The sequence below is a fragment of the Prionailurus bengalensis genome, chromosome F2 (assembly GCF_016509475.1).
Source record: "Prionailurus bengalensis isolate Pbe53 chromosome F2, Fcat_Pben_1.1_paternal_pri, whole genome shotgun sequence".
Classification (NCBI taxonomy): Eukaryota; Metazoa; Chordata; class Mammalia; order Carnivora; family Felidae; genus Prionailurus; species Prionailurus bengalensis.
The window spans coordinates 53,599,507-53,612,150 of record NC_057353.1 but is presented as its reverse complement, the minus strand read 5'-3'; the positions used below and the strand labels follow the sequence as shown (position 1 = coordinate 53,612,150).

At 36.9% G+C, this 12,644-nt stretch overlaps 1 protein-coding gene and 1 long non-coding RNA gene across 3 annotated transcripts in view; one reads left to right on the top strand and one right to left on the bottom strand.

Moving 5' to 3' along the window:
• Positions 1 to 7,756, bottom strand: part of EMC2 (ER membrane protein complex subunit 2) — a 50,826-nt gene extending 43,070 nt beyond the window's left edge. For both annotated transcript variants that reach the window (XM_043601605.1, XM_043601604.1), the window contains exons 1-3: positions 7,630 to 7,756; positions 991 to 1,104; positions 433 to 497 (exon numbers count right to left, since the gene is read on the bottom strand). In XM_043601605.1, the coding sequence (XP_043457540.1) occupies positions 433 to 497; positions 991 to 1,104; positions 7,630 to 7,669 (219 nt within the window). In that variant the 5' untranslated portion in view covers positions 7,670 to 7,756. The remainder of the gene's footprint in view (positions 1 to 432; positions 498 to 990; positions 1,105 to 7,629) is intronic.
• A 77-nt stretch (positions 7,757 to 7,833) lies between these two features.
• Positions 7,834 to 12,644, top strand: part of LOC122495719 — a 112,194-nt gene continuing 107,383 nt past the window's right edge. The window contains exon 1 of the long non-coding RNA XR_006300546.1: positions 7,834 to 7,927. This is a non-coding gene — a long non-coding RNA (uncharacterized LOC122495719). The remainder of the gene's footprint in view (positions 7,928 to 12,644) is intronic.

Here is a 12,644-nt window from a genome sequence, read left to right as displayed (position 1 = left end):
TTAAGTGTATAATCTTCACCAACTAATTTAACTTCTTCAGTACTGTTAAGAAGATTTAAGAACGTTCGCTGTCCCCAAGTACCTAGTCAGTCTTACCTACTCTTAAGAGTAGTAATGAAGGGATACCTGGGTGGCTCAGTTAGTTGAGCACCTGACTCTGGCTTAGGTTGTGATCTCACAGTTTGTGAGTTCAAGCCCCACATCAGGCTCTTCTGCTGTCAGCGGAGAACCTGCTTCATATCCTATCCTCTCCCTCCCCCTCCTCCGCTTACACTCTCTCTCAAAAAAAAAATAACTTAAAAAAAAAAAAAGAGTAGCACTGAAAACTAGCTATAAAAGCATTCAAATACAAGCCATATACTAAGTCTTAGCTACTTATATATACTTCATGAAGCAAATTTAAAATGAAATAAAATTAGTTTAAATACCTACCAATGCCAAGTCATCTCGACCATAGTCTAGGGCTGCAATCATTACTTGTTCATATATGATCCAAACTATAAATATAGAGAGAGAGGAAAAAACTGAATTTAATGTCAAAATCTCCCAGCACAAATTAGAGATTTTTCTTGTTTCTAATATTTTAAAGTCACTTATAACTAAAAATTGATATACCATATTATATCTGGAATTAAGAAAGCATCCTCATATACTTTCAGTAATATAAAATATCTTAGTATCTTATAAAGTAAAAAGATCTCCCGTTGTTTAATACCTGGGCTCTTCTACAACATTCTTTATGAGGCACATTGTGACCAGATCAGGACGATAGCTCTGTGGGCATTAAAACAAAAAGGCCTATTTGATAGCTCCACTACAACCAGGAATTAGAAATCCTTCTGAAAATGATATATCATTGACTTCCTGAAAACTCTTCTTAAAAAGGGACAAATCATAGATTGAACAGCAGGAAAACATAATGAAAAGATGGTTTTTAAAAGAACTAAAAGCCATAAATAGAACATGAACTAAGCATGAATAAGAACTCACTATCATCTCCAAGCTTAGAAGCATATTCATTAATTAATTCCTCTCCAACTTCCACAATTTGCTCACTATTTCGTGAGTTTTCTTCTCTCCATTTTCTCATTTTATCTCGCATCTCTGAAAAAAATAAAGTTGCTATTACATACATATTTGATCAAAGCCAAAAAATTGACAAGGAAGTTGAAATCAACTTTTCAGGAAAATAAGGCCATATTTAAAATTTTTTTATGTTTATTTATTTTTGAAAGACAGAGACAAACACAGCACAAGCAGGGGTGGGGCGGAGAGAGATGGGGACACAGAATCTGAAGCAGGCTCCAGGCTCTGAGCTGTCAGCACAGAGCCCAACACGGGGTTCGAACTCACGAACCGCAAGATCAGGAGCCAAAGTCAGACACTCAACCGACTAAGCCACCCAGGCGCCCCGGAAAATAAGGTCATATTAATGTAAGCCTATGGCATGTCAAAGTTCATAAAGCAGAAAATCAATTTAACAAGAGCAATAGACCCCTTACAAGATTAAAAAGACATCACAATTGATGTCACAACTATAAAAGTAACAAATGGCATGAGTCTGCCACAAAGATCCCCCATCCCTTGAAGCAACTATGGATCTTAATTTTTTTGAAGTTACAGACAACTTTCAGAATTTGATAAAAGCTAGGGATTATTTTCCCAGAAAAAAAGAAACACATAAAATTATGCATAGAAATCTCAAAAATCCAAGGTGCTCCTGAAGCTCACCTACTCACTCAAGAATGCAAAATTTCATACTCAGAGGATCATATTTGGTATCAGCACTGACAGGATATTCACCACAAAACTTCATTAATAACATTACAACAGTACATATAATGTATAAGGATACACAACCATGCAGGAAAATAAACCACATAAAAAAATCAGAATAAAGGAAATCTTTCAGGACACACATAATAATAAATGGAAAGAAGAAAGTAAGGTAAAAAGCACCTGCAAACAAAAGTGTTACAAGAACAATTTTGCATATTATAAAATAAGAGTGAACCGAAAAGTTTTTAAAAGCAGCATTTGATAATAGCAGAAATAACTGAGAAGAAGAAACAGTACCTAATCCAGTAAACAGAAGATCACTTTTTCATATAGTTAAGATAGAAAAAACTCTCCAATTCACAAATCATATATATGCTTTCTTACTTCTACCTCTGAAAATCTAACACACTTACTCACCTATAGACAGATGCAGAATGGATTTAAACAGTTACATTGTTGCTGAACACATAAATTAAATAAACAATGACAGGCCCCTAAAGAATAAGTATAAAACAAGCACAAGGGATTTTCTCTACTTTTATAAGCATTATCTGAATCCCTAAAGCTCAAAGTCTAAAAATGAAAATAAAAATTGTAAGATGAAAACAGATCTTAAATGGTCTTAGCAAATCAAGTTAACACAGTTAATTCCTTCTACTGACAACTAGAAATCAGCTGGACTCTCACTCTCCACAGGGTCTGAACTAAATCTGACAAGGTTGAAGAGGAAATGAACAAACAAAAAAGCAGGTCATTCATACTCCACAGGTTAAGGGCTCAGTCCCACAAAACTGCCCCCACTTTAGATATCAATCACAAGTCAGGGCCACCAGTACTGCTGACCAACTCGCTATAAAGTCTGGGGTTCTCACAACCTCCTCTGCAGGTTTGCTAGAATGAATCACAGAATTTAGATAAGAACTCACTTACTATTACGGTTTTATTATAAAGCATATAATTCAGGAACAGTCAAATGGAAGAGATACATAGGGCAAAGTGAGGGGGGAGAGGGGAAGCAAAGGAACTTCCATGCTTTTTCTAAGCTAATCACCATCCCAGCACCTTGATGTGCTTACCAACCTGGAAGATCTCCAAACCCTGTAGTTTAGGGGGGTTTATAGAGGTTTCATTCCATGGGCATGAGTGTTCTCCAGATCCTCTCCCCTCCCAGAAACTCAGGGAATGAGACTAAAGTTCCAATCAGGGATCCTGGTCTTTTGGGTGACCAGCCTTCAATCTGAAGCTATCCAGCCACAGATCATCCCATTAGCATACAAAAAGATACTCATTCTAGAAACTCCAAAGGTCTTAGAGGCTCTTGTGTCAGAAACTCAGGAATAAGACTAAATATAACAAAAGATATTCCTATCAACCCTACCATTCAGGAGATTTCAAGGGTTTAGGAGCTCTGTGACAGGAACTGGGGACAAAGACCAAATATATATCCCTTATTATATCACAACATAACATGTTATCTTTAGATCCACAGCATGGGTTCTCAGAACTCATTCAAACACCATCCCCCTATGCCATGGTTCACTTATATAGTCTTAAACCCATTTTCACTTTCAACCTGGCAGATTATTTTAAAAGAGTAAATGCCTTGAGAATATAAATTACTTAGTGTTTTATAGATATGTTCCATTACACTGCACCCCTTGCCCATATGCTGACACCTAAATTAGGCTAGCATTCAAAGGGCCAAACTATCTTTCTAGGTCTTACCTTGAAAAAATTACCTTCACAAAAAAAAAAAAAAAAAAAAAAAAAAATATATATATATATATATATATATATATATCCATAAATACAGATCTTTAGCCTAGAAGTGAAATCTCAGGGTATGTTCCATGAGATCTGGGACCCTGCCTGTCTTATTTAGCACTGTATCCTTAAGAATTGGAACAGTGCTTGGTGCAAAGTACTCAGACATGTATTTAATTAACATGTCATTTAGTATATAAACTAACAGTTAAAGCTAGGTATGGATAAGATCACCCAAAGAAGGCATTTAACCTTTCAATTTTAGACTCTTTGAAGCCGATGAGACCTTTGAACTTTCTCTTCCCAGAAATATGTACACATTTACATACACTAAATTTTACATATAATTCCAGGAAATTCAAAGGCCACATAAAACACCCCTCCATCAGTCAGGAGTATACTGATCTCAGGTTTAATAACCATTGATAAGATTGAGTGCTAAAAAAAGAACCACTAAGAACACCAAAAATCAAGGACCAAATAGCTGTAGAAAACTCACAAAAGAAAGGTCTGAAAAGAGGAGACCCTTTATGTTATTATGAAACCAAGGAAAGAATGTTTCATGGAAGGAGTGGTCCACAACAACAAATACAGTATAGATGTAAAAACAAAACAAACAAACCAACAAACAAAAACCCACATTCATTAGACCTGGCATTAGGTCACCCTAGAAATCCTATTGGAGTGATAGAGAATGGAAAACAAATTACGTTTGTTGAAGGTCTTAATAAAAAGAGAGGAAGTAGAGACAGTAAGCATAAAAAACTAAAATCCTTTCACACATTTTTATAAATATGTCTTCAACAAATACTCATTTAGTGCCTATTACAGGCCAGGCATTGTGCTAGACATCCTATCCATATCCTGGCCAACTATCCTACTTTCAAAAAATTTGACTATACCCTTCTTAGAACTCTTTGTCTTTTACAGAGTTCTTTTAAAGAGTTCTTTTTCTTTTAAAGAGTTTTTCTTCTAAAATTTTTTTTTATTATTTATTTTGAGAGAGAGAGAGAGAGAAAGCACACACGCGAGTGGGGGTAGGAGCAGAGAGAGAGAATTCCAAGCAGGCTCTGTGCACTGTCAGCAGCACAAAGCCTGATGTGGGGCTCGAATCCATGAACTATGAGGTCATGATATGAGCTGAAATCAAGGGTTGGATGCTTAACCAACTGAACCACTCAGAAACCCCACAACTCTCTTTTCTACCTCTAAACTCATAACTCCTCTGTATAATAAACATCATTAATTTTCAACTGGCCAAATGAGTAAACTATATATTCTACTTTTTTTTAGATCCCAATTGAAGAGTGTTAGACTCACTATACAGATCTTTTATACATGATAAATTTTCCTATCACAAGAATTATAGTACTTTCTGAATAAGTCATTTCCATAGCTTTAATTCATGATGCTATTCAATGGAATTTGGTTCTGGAAAGGTCTGAAACCTTCATTTTACAAACAAGCAAACATATCCTATTAGTATAGTGAGCTGCCTAAGTCTATCTTAGATACGAAAGGAATTATTCCAACACTAGAAAAATGATTTACAGTCTTTTTGTGAAAATGTGTTAATGTTTATTATTAATGTCGTTAACAATTCATTTAGTCAACAAATAATTACTGAGTTCCTCCAAAATGTCTAGCATAAGAACAAGATATGCCTGGTCCCTCCCTTCATTCTAGGAAAGAAAATTCTAAAACTTAACAAACTGAATAAGTACTTCAATAGTATGAGGACATGGAGTCAAAGGACCAGGGTATATTTTGTTGACTTTGCTATTTTTTTTCTTTTTAAAAATTTTAGTGGAGGAGTGGGGTAGGGTGGTCAAGGAAAGCTTTATGAAGTATGTGACCTATGAAGGGAATTCTGAGAAATGGTAATGTATAATGGTAGCAAGTGTAGGGCAAGAAGGGAGAAACACTGCTGGTGGAAGAAATAACATCTGTCTAGCCCTAAGACAAGAGGAGCATAAGACGTTTAGGGAATTCAACAAAAGTCAGCATAGTCAGCTCATAGAGTAAGGGGGTAAATAGTTTTAAGATACAGCTGGAGACACAGACAGGAGCTAAACCATCTTTTTTATAAAGCACTTAATAGTTTAAAAGCACTTTAATGTTTTCTTTTTTTGTTGTTGTTTACACCTGTGAAGTAGTTAATATTTATTATTCTAAATCTAATTACATTACTTCTCATCAGAATGCCTACAGGGTAAGGTCCAAGTTACCCAGTTAAATCACCTTGTCTGCTGGTAGGTATGACAGTTACACACCTACTTGTTCCTACCATCTAATAAACCTATACTGAACATACCTTCAAAGTAGCACTTTCTAAAAAGTATGAAATATTTGAAAAAAAAATTCAAAAAAGAAAAAAAAGTATGAAATATTTGAAACATTTTTAAAGTAGCATTAAAAATAACAGCCACATGTGGATCCTGAGAAACTTAACAGAAACCCATGGGGGAGGGGAAGGAAAAAAAAAAAAAAAAAAGAGGTTAGAGTGGAAGAGAGCCAAAGCATAAGAGACTCTTAAAAACTGAGAACAAACTGAGGGTTGATGGGGGGTGGGAGGGAGGGGAGAGTGGGTGATGGGTATTGAGGAGGGCACCTTTTGGGATGAGCACTGGGTGTTGTATGGAAACCAATTTGACAATAAACTTCATATTGTCAAAATAATAAATAAAAATAAATAATAAAAATAAATAAATAAATAAAATAAATAAATAAATAAAAATAAATAAATAAATAAAATAAAAATAACAGCCACATATCTACCACCTGGCTAGTAAATATCCTGACACAAGCCTTTTAAAACTATGTATTTACAGGTTTGTCTTCTCCATTAGACTGTCTTCTCCATTAGAACTCCATTAGACTTCTCCATTAGACTCCGTGAAGGTAGGTACTGTGTGTTATTTAATATATCCAAGATTTAGCACTAAGCAGTTAATACTTTTGTTTAATATAAGTAATTCTCCAAATACAGGTAGAAATACTGAGGTTCACAGTGCACTAGAGACCACAAAAACAATAATAAATTATTGAATTCAGTTCAAGTATAATGGGATTTTACTTTTTCCCATACAGGTTTGCAATTCTGTAATACTGGATAGATATATTCACCATTAAATGGTCAATATAACTTTCAGTCCACATGTTATTAGGTCATTGTTTAAACATCTGAAGAAGGCATTCACTAAAACAGTAAGCTACTGAAGTCTGTTAAATGCTGGGAATATAAATTTCAATTACACAAGTTTCATGCCTTAGAGAAACTCTTAGCTGTCCTCTTAGCCATGCTTCCCACTGAAGTTTTTAAGAGAAAAATCTCTCTTACAGAATTGGTTCAAAGTCTGGCTGCTTCCAAATTTAAAGAACACACTCCACCTTAAAGTAGGATGGATAAAGAAACCTACCACACTTGAGCGTATGCCCAACATAACCAGTTCTTTACCCCTTCCTAGGAAGTAAGAAGTAAGAAGAAAATTGTTATGTGCATAAATGTGTTTTCAGAGAGAATGGGGCTGCGAATAATTAAGAGAAATCAGAGATCCAGTTATGCAGAGAGAACAAAATGTAAAGTGGCATGTAGAAGAATCAGATTTGTTCATGACTCTTCCATAGACCTTCATAGAGTTGTAACCCTTACACAGCACTGAATGCAGGGCCTACAGGCCCTGTATTTCTTGGCTGCAGGGAAGCTTCAGCAAGCAACTACCCCGCTTCCTCTTCGCCGCCCAGCAGCCACTATAAAATGTGTGACAGCCCCAGGTCCCTCCCGCTTTATAATGGAAGCTGCCCTGGGCCACTGTACTGGAACGGAGGTATGTGGGTCACTGAGTCTATCGGAGCACAAGCGGGGGACCGGGGGGGGGGGGGTGCCGCGGGGGAACACCGTGGATTCTAGTCTGTGTCCCGGCCACGGAAGGAGCCGGCCTCAACCTTCTTCTCAACTTGGCCCGTCCAGAGAGAGCTCAAGTGCAGAAGACAGACCGGAAAACCCAGGCCTCCACCGACAGCAGGTACTGCCGAACCGCTTCCCAGGACTTTTGGTCTTTCCGCACCCGCCCTGCTCCCAGTTACCTTCCCAAGTGACATCGTAAAGCTCTGAGACCTTCGCCATCTTCTCAGAACCTGGAGGCAGGGGGTCAGAGGGAGGGGAAACACCGTCACGTGACCTACGACCGGGCGGTAGCGACTTACGACACCATTTCTCATTGGTCGAGAGAGCGGAGGGGGCCGGATCCTCCCCGCACGTGCACGCGGCTCTGTGGACGGGCTGTTGGAGAAGGGGGCGGAGCGAGCTGGGTGGTGAGCGGCACTCTGGGACTCGGAGGACAGAGCGGCTAACCACCGGAGACGGGAGTCGGCGTGGGATGAGGTGACTATTTCACCGGGGAGTTTTAGTAAATGCTGTGAGTTTTTAATGTGCGCCACACCCGGTTTTTCTTTTTCTTGTTTTTACATGGGTGTATTCATTCTTTTCCCACTCCCCGGTCAGTATCTTGTTCTCTTCAGGTACTGCTGCAATGTAATTTTCTGCTCCAATCCTTTATTTGTCCGCAATCTTCCTACTTCCTAAATGGGATTTGCTTTCCATATCCTTTTGAATTTCGACTAAACTGATACACTCCAAATTTTTTTATTAATCTCTTTGAGAGACTAAGCGGGATTCTGCCTTTGCACATAACGTTTGTGTGGCCGAGGACTTCTTAATGTTCACGTGAATGTCTTCGTGCCAACCTGGATCACTGTCTGCCACTCTAGATTTGAAATCTCGTAAGATCAGCCAATTTGTAAGTCCTTATAATTAAATGAATGAAAGAAATACTGAATAAATGTACGAATGAAACCATCAGAGCCCCTGAACGTCGCTCCTCTGTAATCTCAAATCGGGGGGGAGGGGGAAAGAAGCCCTCTTTCCCCACCCTTTCCCACCAAGCTAATTGCTTTCAGAAACTTTTAGACGTAGTTTACTAGAGCTAAGAAGAAATGTCCGGAGGAGAAGCAATAATAATAATAATAATAAATTCAAACGCATATATTTAGTATTTAAAAATAATGGAACAAAATCGTAAAGAGAGTATAAGTAAAGTGAGGAAAGAAGCCTAAAAATCCCTGTAGTTAAGAGTCAGTGAAGAACAGGCAATCAAGATAGAGAAAGGAGAAAAGAGAGTCCTATCCCACAACCAAGGGAGTACAATTTTAAAAGAAAACACACACACACACACACACACACACACACACACACACACACAACTATCAATGGCACCCGCCACAGACAAGTTATGTAAGGGCAGAAAAGACTTGAACTTATACAGTTGGAGTAGATTCTGAATGAGCTTCATTTTCTGTAAACAGAACTTTTTAGAAGTTCTTCACTAAAAAAAGTAAAAACCCTCCGCTCAGAAATTCACATATTTGGGCCGCCTGGGTGGCTCAGTCACTTAAGTGTCAGACTCTTGATTTCAGCTCAGGTCATGATCTCACCATTGGTGGGTTCGAGCCCACTGTAGGACTCTGTGCTAACAGCTCAGAGCCTGGAGCCTGCATAGGATTCTGTGTCTCGCTCTCTCTGCCCCTCCCCCGCTTGCACTCTGTGTGTGTGTGTGTGTGTGTGTGTGTGTGTGTGTGTGTGTGTCTTTCTCAAAAATAAATAAACACTTAAAAAAAATTATTAAAAAATAAAAGAAATTCACATATTCTAATTCTTCAATAAAACAACTTGGTGTGATGGAAACAAGGACTCAATCACACAGATTTGAGTCCAGGCTCTATTTAGTAGCTGCGTGACTTTCAGCATGTGTATCTCTAAGCACCAGAGATGCTCATTTATAAAAAGGAGTTAATTATATCTATATAAAAAGAAAATATCTACTTTGAGTTGTTATCAAGATTAAAGGATACTGCATGACACTCCCATGGAGGTACCAGTCCTTTGGCTATAAATATAAATATACTGATGACTCCAGAAATTCTCCCCTGAAACCTAGTTTGGCTTTTTTGACATACTCACTTAGATAGCTAATATGCATCTCTAAGTTAGCATATCCCAAACAGAATTCTGGATTCCTGCCACCATGCCCCCCCCAAGTTGCCCTTCCCCACTGCAGTTGATGACACTGTCCACCGAAGTTGCACAAACTAAAATTTTAGGAAGTATTGTTGATTCTCCATCCCCTACATGCAGTCTATCAGCAAATTCTGTATTGTACTTCTAAAATTTTTCCCAAAGTCTATTTGCATCTCCACTGCTACTACTTCAGTCTAAGCCACAACCATCTCTCACCTGAATGCTTATGGCTCTCAAATGACTCCCCCAGACAGTAAACCCATATACTGTAAACACTTTACCACAGTTTACAGGGCTTTACTCTCTCTGGCTCTCTCCTACCATTCTTTCTTCACTAGACCCAAGCCGTTCTCCCTACTCCCTATTCCTCAAACATGCCAGACTCCTATCTGCCTTTAGTCTGGCATTTGCCCATTACCCCTTTTCCTGGAATGTTCATCTCCATATCTTCAAGTGGCTGTCTTCTTTTTGTCATTCATATCTCAGTTGTATTGAAAACTATCTACTTATGAAGAGGCCTTTCTTGACTCTCCAATAACAAGTCGCTCCTAGTTAATGCCTTTTGCATCATTATGACACTTATCACTTTTTCTGTTTACTTATTTTCTGTATTTTTCATTATTATCTAAGTTCCTTGAGAGTATAAACTTTGTCATCTTAGCCTTGTCAATTGAACATAGGAAAACACCTGGCATATGGTAAATGTTGAATGAGTGAGTTGGATACTCAAAAACATAACAGCTTGTATAAGTGATTGTTAGGATAATATTTCATAGTAGTGAACATATGAATTCTACTCCTTGGTTATGGATGGGAGGTTCTCTCTTTATATTATCTATATTTTCCTAAAAATTATAAACATAGTGAGTTTGGGACCATACCTATCTGTTTAACATCTCCCAGCCACTTAACACAGTATTTGGTATATGTATTTGTGACATACATCTACAATTTACTATTTGTACTAAATTGTTTATGCCCAACATTTTGTTGGATTTCTTGAGGGAAATCCTCAAGAAATTGGAAGCCCAAGGAGGTATCTTTTAAATACTTACAATGGATATTAACAACTACAACTAATTAAGGGAGTAAATATTCTCTAGTCATTTCAACTAAATGCCCTTGTAACTGGCTGCTACTGTCTCTCAGGCAATAAACCTTATGACATTGTGTTAAAGGAGGTCATTTTCAGAATTTTTTAGCTGGAAATTTGAATGATTTCATTTTAGATTTAAAAGGTATTTATGAATTGTTAAAACTACATTTTTCAAACTTTTTCACCTGCAACCTATATTAAGAAAATACATTTTACATCACACAGTATGCGTACATTATATATAAAACCGAAACAAAATTTACAACCTAGCCCTACAATGTGTCTTGTCCTCTATAGTTTCTATTCAAATTGAGTCAATTTTATTTTGTTTTCTAAAAACACTAGGTGCAACCCACTAATGGGGTAATGCCAGTACTTTGAAAAACAATTGGACATTGTATATGTTTCCTAATCTGAGGCCCTGAAGTGATGATTTGCTCAAATTCTTGCCACTAGTGGGTAACAGAGATGGCAAATACATATGAAGGAGATCAGCTGTTTAGATCCTAGATAAAAGATGATATATTTAGGGGCGCCTGGGTGGCGCAGTCGGTTAGGCGTCCGACTTCAGCCAGGTCACGATCTCGCGGTCCGGGAGTTCGAGCCCCGCGTCAGGCTCTGGGCTGATGGCTCGGAGCCTGGGGCCTGTTTCCGATTCTGTGTCTCCCTCTCTCTCTGCCCCTCCCCCGTTCATGCTCTGTCTCTCTCTGTCCCAAAAATAAATAAACGTTGAAAAAAAAAATTTGAAAAAAAAAAAAAGATGATATATTTATAGGAAAAATATATTTAAGGGAAATTTTTTTTACCAATAGTACTTCCTGAAGCGGGAAAATGACGGTGTTTATATATCGTAACATTTTAGATATCTAATAAAACTTGCCCTCCTCAGCACACTCAGGAAAAAACTGGTATGTCAGTGACAAAACTTTTTATTCTTCTCTAACATTTTATAATGTAATTGTAAATGTAAATTAAAAAGAAATATCTTCTATAGATAAAACCATAACCCTGAGAATATAAACATCAAGTGTACTTTCTATAAATTTACTTTTATAAAATATTTTCAAAATGTTATCTCTCACTCTCTTAACTTCTTTGGAAAAGAAGCTTTGATTCATGTATGTTAAAAATACTTAATTCAGTTTTTTGACTGAACATTCCCCAGCATTGGTGACAAATACCAAGGAAATATCCAAGCAGTCAAATATTGGATTATACCATGTTAGACACCATGGGAAATGCTATCTCATTTAATGATCTCAGTTAAACAATGAAAAAAGCACATGAATATGGTTTATGATATATGCCTTTTTTATTTTGACACTATTATATAATTTTCATTTTTTTTATAGGCTCATGTTTGAATAGTTAGAATGATAATACATCAGAATGAACTAGATTCAGAAAGGAATAACTTTGAATAAGACTTTATTTTCTTTGAGATGGGACAAGCTTTATTTATTAAGCCTGATTGGCCCACAAAGCACTTTGGAGTGCTTCTCTTTTATGATCAAAGTTTACTTAATTCAGTTACTATCTCAGACATTATGAAAGACTAAAGCAACTTCTTAAGAGTAATAAACCTTATGACATTTATAAAATGGACATCATTTAACAGGACAGAGCATAATATCATTTTAATTGATTTTGCAATATCCAACATCATCATCAAATCATGTACTTAGAATCTACTATCTGTTTTGTTCTGTCTTAATCATAGTGAATTAAAATATCCCACATTATGTAGCACAGTTTATAACTTCTGTTTACTATGACAATTATCCATGAAAGTAAATTTGTATCACTATAACTTTCATATAAAATTTACTATAGCTTTTAAATTGTGTTATTGTTTCTAATTAGTGAATCATAACCACAAATCCCTTTGTATTTAAGGGAAAATATTACTTATTTCATCTTCATTCCGTG